Source organism: Heliconius melpomene, chromosome 20 (genome assembly GCF_056956725.1).
Source record: "Heliconius melpomene rosina isolate 202511_hmr_F chromosome 20, ASM5695672v1, whole genome shotgun sequence".
Taxonomy (NCBI): Eukaryota; Metazoa; Arthropoda; class Insecta; order Lepidoptera; family Nymphalidae; genus Heliconius; species Heliconius melpomene.
The window spans coordinates 4,224,821-4,240,594 of NC_140408.1; the positions used below are offsets into that span (position 1 = coordinate 4,224,821).

Genomic DNA, 15,774 nt, shown 5'->3' on the forward strand with positions numbered 1-15,774 from the left:
GTCGCTTACTATTGTAATTTGAATTTATTTCGACACGATTATAAAATATTTTGTTGAATTATTAGTTAAGTGTAAGTATTGTTTTGTTTATCGACAGATTTTTCGCCGAAGTTAGGTTAGAGTTCGCAATTTATATGCTATTTGGAACATACTTCTTAGTCATGCTTCAGGTTTTTTGTCTTCTCCTTAACTTAGTCTCTTAAAATGTGAAAACTGTTGAGAACAAATGTTAAATATGCAATAAGCAATATTACAATTACGTAACTTATTCATTTATCATCAGACATAAATATATTTTATGTAATTTCAATATTGAGGCCAGTCCTGGCGCAAGAGCAAGGGGGATGACGAGCGCGAAATGCGCAGCGTTGAGTTCCACCGTTCTCCCGCAATGAATTCAGAATTTGACGGAAACTGGGTATCGGATTGTCGTAATACTAGGTTCCCAGGTTCCCTCTGCCTACCCAGCTGTGTACGGCATACGGCGTGAACTTAAAAAAAAGAATATTTATTTACTGTGCAGTTTACATTGGAAAGAATTAGTCCGGTATATTTGTAAAAGTTACGACGTCACCTTTGTCTCGGGTGGCTAGATCATTTGTTCTACTCTTGTTTAAAGTGCGGTTACAATCCTTCCCAAAGGGGAAATAAAGAGCAGCTGTCCTTGGAGCACAACAAATGTATTTAATATATTTCTTTATTGTATTTATTTTAGACAAATTCGTTTCTTGTTTCTAATTGAGACATACCTATTAGCCAAATAGAATACATGAATAATAACATTTTTAAAAGCATTAAATTAAATATCCTATTGGAAACATCTCTTAATTGAATAATTTTTATAAATTTAGCTAACTTATCTACATAAACTTATTAAAACTTTTATGTGTTTACCTAAATTATTGGTTTATTACAATAGAAAATACGAAATTTTGCCATGTTTTGCAAACCCAACCAGACGTTAATTATTCAGCCAACCTAATAGCCGCTTTTCAAATTACTCCATTCAGTTCGCCACTCGTTATCTTGTTAGTGGCCCGGCGAGGACTTACCGGACTCAGCGGTTTCTCTGCTAATTCCACTTAAAATCGACTTCAGTCTTCATTCACGCTTGCTCTAAGCCCTTGATTTCTTATTCACTGTACTTTTGGGTTCTTCTGATCGGGGGCATTACGGTGAATGACTTGAAGGATAAATGGTATGAAAGTAATCTGATACGTAGATTGGTGGTGGTTTTCCTTTCTCGGAATTATAAAGTACAACGAATATGGAATGTATTCCATTTTTACGTTGAATCTTGCACGCAGCAGGGTAGATATGGGGAACCAAGTGTTAAGGCACTCCGTTCCCCACTTTTCCACGAATTGCGTGTTGAGTGGCGGAACTCAACGACGGGCTTGTGCCTTGGTGCAGAGCGAAGAAATTAAAATATTAATAATTAATAAAAAAATCTCCCGAGTGGGAACCTACAACCGCCGCGTTACAGTCACCTCTGCGTCAAGACGGCCTCAAATAAAGTATTCCAATAGCAGATATTTCATAAACTTACACATTTATCGCCGTGAAACTCCATTTATAATTCATTTTCTTCTAGTACTGTAATGGTGTAAATAGTGGGGACAGGTTGTTTGACAATCCCGTGATGTTGTCAAAACGAAAAGTAATCATAGGGTTGGCTGATGGTCATTGTCCTTCCATGTGTCTATCGATCACAATATTTGTAGGTGCATTGCAAAGACTGCGGATTAGAATTCGTTTTATCATTTATGTTATTCTATAATGTTTTATATAGAATCTCCTACAAGTTAATATATAACATATATTAACTTGTAGGAGAGTTGATACGTCCCCATTATGCCCCTATATGTAGTATTGAATATAAAATGAAGAATAAATAATCAAATGAATAGCTAGAGTGAATTTATTCCAAACATATAAATATATAATGTTGTAAAAATATATCGTTTATACATATCTAATATTGCCAGAAATCACACAAACAAAAATAAAAGCGAAAAAAAATATTTGATTACCTATGTGGGTAGTTCGTGCCTCGCGTCTCCGTTATGCCCTTTCCTCTACAAAGTAGAACTTTGCAGCTTATAAGTTATTAATAAATATTTTGCCCAAATACACTCGTTACTTTATATGTTATGAGATGGAAGCTGAAACGAGCGCTCTTTGAAAGAACAGTAAATAAATAGAATTACTTCCAGGTCCCAACTTTGTTGAAAGTTAGGAGTTAATCTCGAAACTTGACATCGTAATATCTCGTACAATCTTCATTTTCGCGACAAAAACGATATTTGTTGCATAAACTTGATATTAACGTGTGGACTTGAGTTAAGTGTTTGCATTTTTGATAACTGTATTCAGTGCTTGTCCTCCGGTACTTCCGGGGGTTCTAGAAGTTTCCTAAGCAAGCAAAGTGTCTCCTATAAAGTTGTCTGCGATGGATAGCAATTCCGTATCTCCGATGCCAGAACTGGCGCCAATTGCGGAGTTCGACAAGTCACCGCCTTCTCCGCCCAATGAAGAGGTGCCTATGGACGATTTGCCGCCACCTCCTGCCACCATCTCCCAGGCTGAAGGAAAAAAGATTAAAGTGTAAGTAGCCTATCTATAGGTATAACCTATTTATATATTTTATTACGTTCCTTTAGAGTAAAGAAATAATACGGTATTTCTATAGTATATTTCAGGTATTCAATAAAATTAATAAGAATATTAAGATAATTAATATCTGTAATTTCTCATCATTTTATTATTAGTTGAATTTGTAAAGGTAGATATTTCTAAAGCGCCCTCTAGTATTTTACCTTATATTACTAAGTATCAAAATCAATGTCAGCTCAATGATTGAGTCTGCATGTTTCACCAGTTTCCCACAGATGGCGCTGCTGCACGATATATACAAGTTAATATATTTAAATAAATAAAATAATATATTTTTCATTACATATTTTAAAATATAAATTTGTTAATAATTTATATTATTTAATAAAATATTTTTTTATTAAAAAACACATAATAATAATGCAATTAACATTTTTTACATGTATCCTTGTCTAATAGCATTAAAAGTATATATGCTATCTCTTTCACACAACCGATATGTAGAGTTGAAGTAGGGCGCATATCGAGTCCGTTTCGAGTCGAGTCGAGATCTCGGATAGTGGTTACGCGATCGAGGAGGGAAACGTGTTCATGTGATTGCCGCCAGATTTCCAATTTCGAACACTTTTTTGTCAATCGACTGGCGTTTTGTGTTTTGTGTAATTTTATTTTATTTTAACTAATTGAACCGTAACCAGTGATTTGTTTGTTTGTGAAATTTATTTACAAAGAAAATGACACGTAAAAGCCAAACGTAAGTCTTATTTTACATAATCTTTGTATAATATAACAGATGTAATTATTTACAATGTTAGAGTTGCAAAAGTTAACAATTTATGTAGTTTATTTATTTTTAATATTTTGATAAGAAATATAAAGAAAACACTTTCTACTTTTTCTTATAACATACTTTATCTTATAACATACTTTTCGTGTAGGTACTTATTTACTTAGCTTGTTTGCATAAATGTCATTAAAGAGTTTAACTAATGTTGATAAATTCAGTACACGTTATCTTATTTTTATTATTATTATTTAAATAAATGTAATCAAATTGTAAATTACAATAAAGTATATTAATTAATGGAAAAAAAAACAATAACAATTATATTAGGATATGTATCCTAAATCTTGTCATGTCTATTTAAAATTACCCAAATATTAACGAGAGACGAATTACACGACAATTCCTTTATTAAAAGCGAAGCCAGCTTTGGTCTTTAGATTGATTATATTTGATGACTGTGGAATTCAAACATAGCGGACGTCACTACAGTCCCCAATTACGTGTAAAAATTTCATTGTAGTAATTGAATATGATCATATTACAAGGATATCCGTTACTTTAACAGTTAATGACTATTATTGACAAAATTAATGACTTCTTACTTATTTAGATATTTCTAAATTTTAACCGCTTATTGTCTAATATAATATGAAAAGTATTAGTAGAATAAATTGCTGTTTGTGAACATGGAGAGATATGACCTCCAAGAGTTATATTGAATATAATTTGTAGTGGAGTGGGTCTCAGTCGCAGGGAGCTAGTCTCTCAGGAAATGGGATAAAATTGATGCCGTTTAATGTTGCGCTCGCGCACAGGACACATGAGATCGCAATAATATCGACTGGGTTAAATATTTGAAATTGAATGTTGAATTGAATAGAATTGAATTAATTGAATTATTTTATTTGATATGTTTTTTATATTGGTCTAAAAATAAATACATATAGCTATACGACAATATCGAGAATAAATAGTGTACGTAGCTGTATCTGCTTTTATTAAAACACCTAAGTAAATAATTTTAAATTTTTTACCCTTTCATTTCTTTCTAGTTAAATGTAACAGGCACATTGTGTGTTATACTATACACAATTGTAGATATGAAAAATTAATTATTGTAAAAATATATTTTTACGATATACTTTTTTTTGGACATATGTTTTGAACTCGGGAGTTTCGTGAACCTATAAAATAAAAAAATAATTAGAAGGGAGGAGAAATTGCGTTATATTGGAAAATCCATTTTATAATATATAAAGAAATAAGGTTTGCTTTTCAAGTTTCATTCTTGTATTCCTTAGGTTTAAAGTAAAACTTCCATACTCTGAATTAATTAAGTCGTACTTTTAATAACTTCTTGTTGCGTCGAACTTGCGAAGCTCTCAAGTGATAGCTAATTAAACTTGGTAGAAATTGTTAACGTAATACTTAGCTTACTTGCTAATAAGATTTTCTTAGATATAAGGCTTGTAATTTTAAATTTATTAATCTATTGTAGTATTATTTAATATTAATAATTTTCTTTACTTTTGTTCCACTTTCTCAATTTAATTTAAATTCTAAAATTGTTATATTGATATTTTTCAGATATTGGTTAATTTTCAATTATCAATATGTATTTTAAGATATTTACGAATTTTACAAATGAAAAATAATTGGCTAACATATTTCCAGATTATGTTTACACAAATGGCCAGTACATTTTTACCAAATCGGATCGAATGATTCACAAATATAGAGCCCGTTGACTTTCTTTCCAGTTACTTTTATTAACACCTCAGACATGTAGTTAGATTAGTGTCATAGAACCGTTTTTGCGTGAAAGAAATTGCTTGTTTATAAAAAAACTTGTCGAGTTCCAGTTGCGAATTGAGAGCGATGAGAGCGGAACTAGTTGGGCCGGCTTATGCACTTGACGGATCATCCGCCATTATAAGTACTTACAAAACTTACTATATTATCTACGAAATATTTCTCTAGGTACAAGGGCGTATTTAGGAGGGAGGCCTGGGATCCTCGATTTTAATCTGGTCAAAGAACAGAAGATATGTTCGTGTAAGCGTTGTTTTTTGTTATATTTTCGGGATAAATATTTTGGTTGGTAAAAGTTCTGGGGCGGGACCAGACTATTCTGGGGTGGGCACAGACCCGACCCTATTCGTATATGCCTAGGTAGCTAGGTAGCCGGCACTATATTTATTTTTTAGTGATTGATTTATTATACAAAATGATCATACTCTACGAGTACATGCTCTACATACCAAGACATTGAAAACAATGCCGCGATCGTAACTGGATGCTGTTATGTAATGTTATACAACGTAATTATTTACGTTCATCGATGCATCCGTAATTATAACGATGATTTCATTTATTAAAGATTTTTATATGACAATGTGTACTCAAGTTTAATTTATTCTCGTAACGTATATTATGTGTTTAGAAGTGCTTGGTGGCGCTTTTGGTTTTTGATTTAAAGATATCCCATTAATATTATTTATTAATATCCTACAAAAGAAGATGAAAATTGATTAAAATAGTTTAATAACAAAAAGTTTTTAAGCTGACCTAGTTTTTCAAATATGACCACGTTAAAATTTATAGGCTTTCCACAGTAAAGTGTTCTATATTTTATTTAAATTATTTTTTTAAATATCTCATAATATTATAAAATAAATAATATTTATTATAATCCTCGTGAAATAAGTTTGTGCTAGTAAGATTTCTCAGTTAGGCAATACAGATAAAGTTTGTGCGAAGGCGTCTTAAACTATGCTTGACCTCTTTTCTAGTCTGTAGCAGGATTAAAGTGGACTTATATTTTGCATAACGTTGCAGTTTAAAAGATCCACAGAGTTTAATCGGAAACTTGGATAGTACGGTTTCGTTTTAAAATCTTATAATAGTAATGTTTCGAAAGAAGTTTTTGCTAAAAACAAAAAATAAAATGTTAATTAATAATTTTGAAGTACGATACTTTCCTGTTATAGAGCAAAACTTATATGAGCTTTAATTAAATAATAAAAAAGAGAGAGATTCAAGTTTATTTTTTAGAACGAACGGTAAAGCCGAACGGATGCTCTGCAGTCATAATTCTTGACTTCCTTCGTACAGATAATTTCTAGGAAACTAGTTTTTCTATAATATTGTTGGAATATTAAAACGACACCATATATAATTAACTGTAAATTATATCTGATAGTCTTTTTTACGTATATAATCTTAGCTAATGCTTGACTAAATGATGATAATAGATATATATATGATAATAGCTATTCCATTGTTTTGCCAAGTATTTTTTATGTTAAAAAAAAGAATACTTTTTGTCTCACTAACTTTACTTTTGTTTGGCAACATTACGAAGTCATTCACAAGAGTTCAACTGAATAATAATAAGCATTTTACTCCATAGAAAAGAAAACTTTCACCTATTGTTAATATGAAGATACATAAATTTTATATTTAAGTTTCTAAGTTATTATGTAAAATTGTAGGGTACCTATACGTTATGTAAAAAACGGCGTTCTCTATTAATTTTATTATGTAAGAATTTGTACTTACTTTTAATTTTTATTTATGAGACATAATATAATTCTTTATAATTAAGACATACCTACATAATATGTATGATTACTGATGCTTATATAACTTTTAACTGAACGTAATTTTAAAAAGACTTGTTTAAACTTATTACGTTGGTGGTGGTGATATATGACATAAAAAAATTGCGAATTGCTTCATTAGAGAGCCGTCATGGCGCAGCGGCACAACGGTGTGACTGTGGGTTCGATCCCCGCTCGAGGAAGTGAAATATTTCTTTACGTTTATATTTCCATTTCTTCGCCCTGGTGTCGAGGCAAAGCGCGGCGTTGAGTTCTGCCACTCAACACGCAATGTCTCTAGAATTCGGCAGAAAATGGGGAACGGAGGGACTTAACACTAGGTTCCCTCTGCCTACCCTGCTGTGTGCAGGTTACAGCGTTAAGCTGATTTTGTTTTTTTTCATTAGATAATCATTTACTACGATTCCAATGAGTATCTAACATAATAGATATGATAAAAAGAAATAATATCGTAACAACACGGTTTCCTTTGTTGTGAATCGAATAGGGGATATTGCATGTGAGCGGAGGCCCTCTACTAACTCATATCCTATTGATATATTTCGACATATTATCACTTAGTTGTACCTAATGTGCCTTAACAATAAGAAAATAAGTTAATAAGCATAAAGTTAATACAAGATTATTTTGTTAATTTATGAATAACTAGTGGACCCGAACGCGGCTACGCCCGCTTGAACTATAAGAATATTTATTAAATATATTTATGAAATTATTTACAGTTTTCAATAGAGAGATGCGTTACGCAAGCTTATTTTGGGTGAGGTTTTCTAACAACAAACTTTGCAAATGGTTGCTTAGCAACGGCGGTTGTTATAAACATGGCGGAATAAATTGTATGTCAAATTAATAAATATTTTAATATATTGGTATATATCGAAAATATTACAAATATGAGAAAAAAAAGTATCCTATGTTCATCCCGGGACCCTCAAGTATCTCTATATGAGTATTTTATCACAATTAAATTAGCGGTTTGGCCCTGATTGCGTAAAAGACAGACAGACAGACAGACAGACAGACAGAGTTACTTTCGAATTTATAATATAGGTATGGATTATACAAAAAGTTTAATGTTTTGAGAGTCTATTGTAATATGTAAGTAAATATTCTCGAAATATATATTATGATGATAGAAGCTATTTTGAGCAAACCTCGATTCTAAGCGGGAAGGACATAAAATCCGTCAATTCCGTGCAATTTCATATATTTTTTTAAACTATGTCCTTTATGCACACGAAGATTTGGTTTATAAGCTATCTTCGAGCGCATAGCCGGAGAAAAGAATAGGAGTTGAATTGGTCGGAAACTTTAATTAAATATAGCTTAGATTCCTTCACACACACAATTTTTTTAACACGGAGAATACAGAATTTCATTTCAGAACTTTGCTTATATCGTAATATAGAGAGAGAGAGAGTTGAAAAACAAAGACCACGTTAAACTTAAACATCAGTTCACTAGAAATACATACGTATAAAAAGCTCCTCTTCAACCACTTAAAATATTAAGATAGTCCATCTGTCATTGCACCAGACCTTGATTTAATCTGCGCATCCTTATAATAAAATAAACGTATATCTTCGACACCCACTCATGATTCTACTCCTAATAGGCGTGCCTAAATCTATTATTCTATCAGTAGTTATTCTTTGACACAGTTAAAATGTGTGTTATACAGTTAAATAATTGGTAGTCAGTTAAATATTTAACTAGTAGGCTTCGAACTTACCATCATATTATAAGATGTAGGGTAAGTTAAAGTTTTAATAGCGTTACGATATTTAAAATAAAATTAACTGTATTTATATAAAAGTTGAGACCTAATTTAAATCGACATACTATGTTAATGTTTCCATACCAGTAACTAATTACTCTAGATCAGTATTCAATACTCTATGAGTTAAAAAACTAGATTTAAAATTGGCTTTTATATTTTGGGCAATTTTTAATTTACTAGAATTTAAATTTAATAATATATATATAAAATAAATATAAAATATAGTTGACATGGATAAAATTTTTATATTTCTTTTATAATGTATTGATTGATTGTTTATTTTATCTATTTTTTTTTGTATTTATAATGTTCCCTTTTTTATAGATTTCGATACATAATAAATATATTTTTAAAATATATGAATATTCACAAAGGTACCATTTACCTACTATCCAAAATGTGTAGTTCACCTTGAGTTACTGGATTAGTTGCAACATACTATAGTATGTAGACGCTGGCTCGGATATTACTATAAACGAAAATAAATGAATGCGTAGAAACTGAATATATTGGGTTATACGGAATGTCATTTGGTATTTTTAGTGAAAATGAAAAGTTTGAAACCTTTTGCCATCTTTCTGATAATATGATTCCACACTCATAATTTTTTCAGTTTTTACTAGCTAAAAACTTATTTATTTAGGTGATTTTTGTCCTCTTCATTTATAGAAAAGGTTTATTTATTATATAAAATATTTTCATTTTTCTCACTTACTTGACAATAAGTCTTGCAATTGTGATATTGAAGTCGATTCAAATGAATCGTAACTTGAATCATATGTGAGAATATTTCCACCATTTTCAATATTCAATGCTTAAAATGCTGACAATGGCGTCAGAATATACGAAAATGCGACGCTTTACAGACGAAACTAAAGGTGTTCAAGGATTCTTTACTGTGCTCGTATATAAATATATTTAGAACCTAATACATCTTCATATTGTATGTATATTGTGATATGTGATTTTGTTAGGTGACGGAACGGTTATTTCATATAATTTCGCTAATTTAAACACGAAATAGATAAACAATTTATAAATGTCAACATTTTTCAAATGATTTATATCAAATATTTATTATGTCGGGCTATCCAATAAAACCTAATATTTTCTTCAATGAAGTACAAAATTTGCGAGAAAAATATCTTTATATTTTCATTTATTTCATTTCAGTAAATAAACTAATTTATAGTGTAAAAAGAGCTTCTATCAGTCGCAGAAGGAAATGTCCGCAGCATACGGAAGGGTAGGACAGGCGGAAAATCACGTTGATATGGGTACCAGTAGATAGGGGCTGTACATGAAAATAACTCAGTTACACTTTTTTATTTTACAATTTGAAATGCGTATGATGAAAGTATTGGAGTTTTATCTACTTTACCTAAATATAGGTACATGTGTATACTAGAAATTTTCTTCAGACTTAAAAATTGAATTTGCAATTTGTTTAGAAATTTGTAATATTTAAAATTTAAGCATCGCGGAATTTTTTTTTTGTAGGTAAATCTAATGAACTTTTATGAGAAAATTATTTTCCGATAACTGAAGCTTTATAATCATTGAAAAAGATTAGTAGAAAAACTATACTCGTCGATTGAAGAAAGCGGTTTGAAGTGATTTGAATAATAAATAAACATAATAAGCAATTTATATACGATTCCTAAATATATCTTAAAGGCATAATAGTATATTGACAAGATAAGTTTCTATGCAATTGTGGAGGTCATCGCCCGGAGGATGGAGTAATTTGTACGTATTACAAACTTTCCACCTAACCTGGGGTTATATAGTTTCACTTCCATAGCTTTGAGAGAGTGTCAGCTGTTTATTACATTAAGCACGGTATACTTGCATGAAGTTATATGACCCTAAGTTTAATTATTTAATATTACTATTAATTATTAGTTAAGTTAACGTATGTTTTTTATACGTATTAATGATTAAATAACACTTTATTATAATATTAAAAATTTAATTAATTTATAATAAGTACATTGTACATATTTAGGAAAATTATTAAATCAACTTCAATAACTTTTTTATTTTATTTTAGGATAGGATATTATTTAAATCACATTTTAGATATTACTATCTTTCATTTACTCAAATCAATATTTTTAATTAAAATATTTTTTGTATAAAAAACAAACATGGCACTGAAGCTACTGGGTCGATTAACATTAGATAAAATGATACTTGAGCGTACAAATTCTTAATTATACATGTTGCGTGTGAATATTGAAATGCGATAAAAAAGAAGGTCAACACTGATAAGTTAACTAGATCTTAATTACTCACTAATAACTTTTTTTCTATACTGAAGCTGTAAATAAATATTATTTATAGCGATTAGTTAAATTAAAGGAGCCCTAACAAGATATAAGATTTCGAGAAATATTTTTTCATATTTTTTTGGAGAAATATTTTTGAATATATTTTATCTTATTAGAATATGAAAGAATTAATGTTTTTAATCTTAATTTATATGGGAAACATTACCGAGCAACTAATGATATTTTTAGTATAAGTAAATCGCGGCGTAGTGATTAGACCGTCTGCAAGTATGAAATGACTTTTTTTACTCATTTTATTAAAATAAAATAATGCGTAGAGTTACGCCAGCCAACACACAGGGACTCAAATTCCACACTCGAAACCCACAATCGTCGCTATAACAAGCTCAAGCTTGAGCATCTGAACCACAACGGACTCAAAAATAAATTTCTGCATTTATAATGAAAAATATGAATTCTCACATATGTTTATAAGCGTATTATTTGCTATTAGAAATATTGCGGTGTTAGCGATCCATTCGAAAACACTTTCATTGACACCTTTCTCTCAGTTGTCTGTTTCACTTGCGATTCACTGAATGAAGATAATAATTTTAACAGAATATTCTTGTTCTAAGCATTGGTTATAATAAAATCATAATAAATAGTATAATGAAATAAAAAAGATAAAAATATATAAAAAAAATCATTTTTAATATTTCTTTATTAAAAAAGTTTGATTTACTATTTATATAGTACCTAATAAGTATTTTGTAAACGATTGAATATACTAGTGTCTTGCAACAGAAAGACTGGCTATATTAAATACGATAGTATCTATTTATATACCATCAATTTGTTGGTAGAAACTAGTTTGTGAGTCTACAGAAACTAACTGGGATAGAGTGCAAACTCGAAGACAAGTATAGATGTTTGCTAAGATCGTTAATAGCGATATAATATAATTATACAAGAATAAATATAGCGTACCCTATGTGATATAATTTAATTATTTGCTATTTTAAAATCTATACTAGACACTTAAATTGTTTTTGGGTAGTCTCTAAATTTTTTTAAGTTTCACCACTAAATTCGGCACATAGCAGCGCAGGCAGAGGAAATTGGATCCTCCAGTGTTGAGTTCGTCACTTTCCTCCGAATTCTGGAAGTATTCCATGTTGAATAGCGGAACTTAACGCCGCTCAACCAATCAACTCAACGAAATAATAAAAAAACGCAAATCTCCCATGTTTTTTAGAAAAAACTGTAACAATCTAATTAAATAATAAAAAATAAACAGACACACATATCGATTACGTCAAAAAAATCAAAGTAAAATACGTGCATTACCCAAGCTTACAGCATAACAGGTGCTAGACCAGGCAATGACAGACAAGAGCAACGGAACGTGACGGCAGATCAAAGGCTGACGTGTTGTGACAGTGCTCCAGTTTGCACGAAGTCATTTCTTTTACAACAGCTCAATAGATACTTCGCAATGTTCCAAAATTCGGACCAGATGAAAAAGTGTAACGACTTACGGTAAATAATACAAGTTTCCTCACGCTCGGTATAAAATGTTCGTTAGAGTAAAATGTGCGTTTGTAGGAGCTTTATTTTAATATTTTTTATATGCATATACCTATATATCTTTAACTAGGCTAGTCGTAGTGCAGGGGCACAAACGTGTGAATGTAAACGACAGGTTGTCGGTTTGATTTCCCACTCGAGGAAATGAAATATTAAATATTTTCATGTTTTTGCTACGTTCGCGGCGTTGAGTTACGCCACTCAACTCGCAAGGCCTCCAGAATTCGTTCGCAAACGGGTTCGCATATTAACACGGAAAGCTTAAGGTTCCCTCTGCCTACCCTGCTGTTACTGAATGGTAGGCAGGGAGCGTGAATCTATAATAAAATAAAAAAAATCTTTAAAATTTCGTCGACTATATTTCTAAAAGCTTTTAAGTCATACCTGAAACCATAAATTAAATTACTTTAATTTAAATATAAACATCTGCTATCGACGAGGAGCTTCCTCATAAATTATAAGTGAATGCATCAAGGAGTTATATTTCACATATCCTCAGAACATCCAACACCCCACCACTCCAGCTCCTGATAGCCAATTTATCCGTGTCCAGTGCCATCCCGTCAGTAATTTGCATAAATTGATTGCACTGTTCTTGCGTCTGATACGGCTCGCTAATGTTGGCACAGAGGTGCGCGTGCGCCGCCTCGCCCGCAGTCGCTCGCCCCACCGACCGACTGGTACACGTTTTGCGGTTATGCTTATTAAAATCGTATGGTGTAACCTGATTATTTCCGTGCGATTTGTGCCTTTTAAACATTTTTTAAACAGATAAGATTTTTTGTCATAGTACTGTCCAAGCTTGATGATATCACTTTCAATGCTTATGGGGTTTACGTGAAATGAACTTTGGTGATTATATGGTGATTAAAAATCAACTGTTGTAAGCCACGATGCGTCAGAGATATCAACTAAAACAGCGGCCGTACGTATTTGATTTGTTTTTATCGTACTGTTAGCTAACTATGACTTTTATGAGCTTATACCTTGCTTGTATGGTTATGGCGTTAATATCAAATATGCTAATTAATAGATTTTATGGGCCGCAAACTCTTTTAGTGAATACAATTGGAAGAAAGTAATGTCCATTTATATACAGTCATTATTCGAAACAATAGCATTCCTTGAGGCGCTTCGATGCAGTATGATAATCTGAACCACGGAAAGGCAGCAGCCATTGTTTTTTAGATGATATGAGTGGCCAGATACAATGACGTATTTTATATGATTACCTCTATATTTATCATATATATTTCCACGAATTTTTCATGGCATACGAGTATATTCGAGTATACTTGTAATAATTGGGATTTACAGTAATTATAATAGTTTTCAAATACATATTCCAACAATGGTTGTGTTAATTAGAGAACGCTCCAAATATAGCCCAGCTTCATATTAAAATTGTTTCCACTTCCCTGTTGAAGTCAGTGAGTTGTATATTTGAAAAACAAAACACTACTTGACGGAAAACTTCAACAACTGTGAAAACAGTATTGTTTTGTTTTGTTTTAGCATACATGCCATTATGTTGTGCATATGTCACACGGTTCTATGCAACTCTTTGTAGTAATATAAGTTCCGGTAATAAAAAATATTATTAAATAAATCAAATAATTTTATTTGTACTTTAGTTTCATATTTTCATTACGTATTTTTACATTCTGACGCTCTGATCACTAGATATAGTTCTAAAGAGTGTAATACTTGTTTTGTTTAAAAATAATTTTAATATTTCAACTCAAGTCTCAACTCTAATCTTATTCTAATTGAGTAGAGTCAAATAAAATGTTTTAATGTATTCAATAAAAATAAATTTTTCCCACAATTCATGTTTTTACTGAATTGTTAATCTATACTGATATAATAAAGCGGAAGAGTTTGTTTGTTTGTTTGTTTGTTTGTTTGTTTGTTTGAACGCTAAGATCTCTGGATCTACTGGATCGATTTACTTTGTTTTTGTTTTGTATGAAAGCTGCATTCTTCAGAAGTGCTATAGGCTATATAATATTACATTACACACATGTACCAATAAATTAAAATACTTTCTAATTTGACATGCAATTTATTCTGCCATGTTAATAACAACCGTCGTCGCTATGCGACCGCGTTCGTTACCGCGACATTTTGATATTCATCCTTATGAAAATAAATATAATAGACTTTTAGCATTTCATCTAGATTGAAATTATATTTCTATAGAAATTATATTCTTATATTTCAAGCAGGCGTAGCCGCGTCCGGGTCCGCTAGTTAATGTATATTTTAATATTACTTGGGACTAAAACATGTATTTCAATTAGCTAAAGAGCTTTGACCTAATACCAAAAAAAAATACCACAAAAACACGCAAAACTTGGTTAAATATTCCGTTACATTAGAAAAAATATTAATATAATTATTTTTGTTATTATTAATATAATTACAAATATTTCAACAAAAACTCTATTTCCACCGTCGTATTTAGGAAGCACCATTTAAAAGGTCACCTTAAAATTATAAATACTGAGGTATGACAACACTATTCGCGCAAGTGACCTTAATTTGTGAACACGATTCAGATCTAGTTAATAAATATTAATCGTTCTTTTAAATTTTATGTTTAAATTTAATATCGACTATAATTAAATTTAAATTGCTATAATATACATAATTTAAAATAAATAATTTCAATTTAGCTTTAATGAAACGAAATTAAAAAGGGGAAATTAATTATGTTTTATTATTTATTTTATTCCATTGTTATTTTTTCTTTAGTGTTAATAAATAATATTATTAATATATTTAATATTATAATTATACATATTAAAAAATATATAAAACATATTGTTGTTTAGCGAACCTACTAAAAGATATGACTTTCATTAAAACAATTCACATTTGCCCTAGATGCAACATAATAGAGAGATGTTTTTATTATTCCTCCTACAATTATGTAGTATGAGATTAAAAGGTTTTATAATGTTACGACGACCGTATTTAATTTTTAATTTGCATTTATAAATAATTTTGTTCAATTTGTTCCGTGAGTAATTATTAAATAAATTCGTATAATTATGGCAAATCTCTATAATATATATATTTCTTGGTGTGGCCGACGAGCGT

At 30.5% G+C, this 15,774-nt stretch overlaps 1 protein-coding gene across 8 annotated transcripts in view; it reads left to right on the forward strand.

The window, feature by feature from the left end:
* LOC146527612 (plasma membrane ascorbate-dependent reductase CYBRD1-like) overlaps nucleotides 1–15,774 on the forward strand; it is a 48,033-nt gene that overhangs the window by 10,101 nt on the left and 22,158 nt on the right. For 4 of the 8 annotated variants that reach the window (XM_085205427.1, XM_085205430.1, XM_085205429.1 and 1 more), the window contains exon 2: nucleotides 2,217–2,607. In XM_085205427.1, coding sequence (XP_085061553.1) covers nucleotides 2,453–2,607 — 155 coding nt within the window. In that variant the 5' untranslated portion in view covers nucleotides 2,217–2,452. Of the gene's footprint in view, nucleotides 1–2,216; nucleotides 2,608–3,136; nucleotides 3,371–13,326; nucleotides 13,595–15,774 lie in introns of those variants that run through there. The other 4 variants (XM_085205436.1, XM_085205434.1, XM_085205433.1 and 1 more) reach the window with 4 other exon arrangements.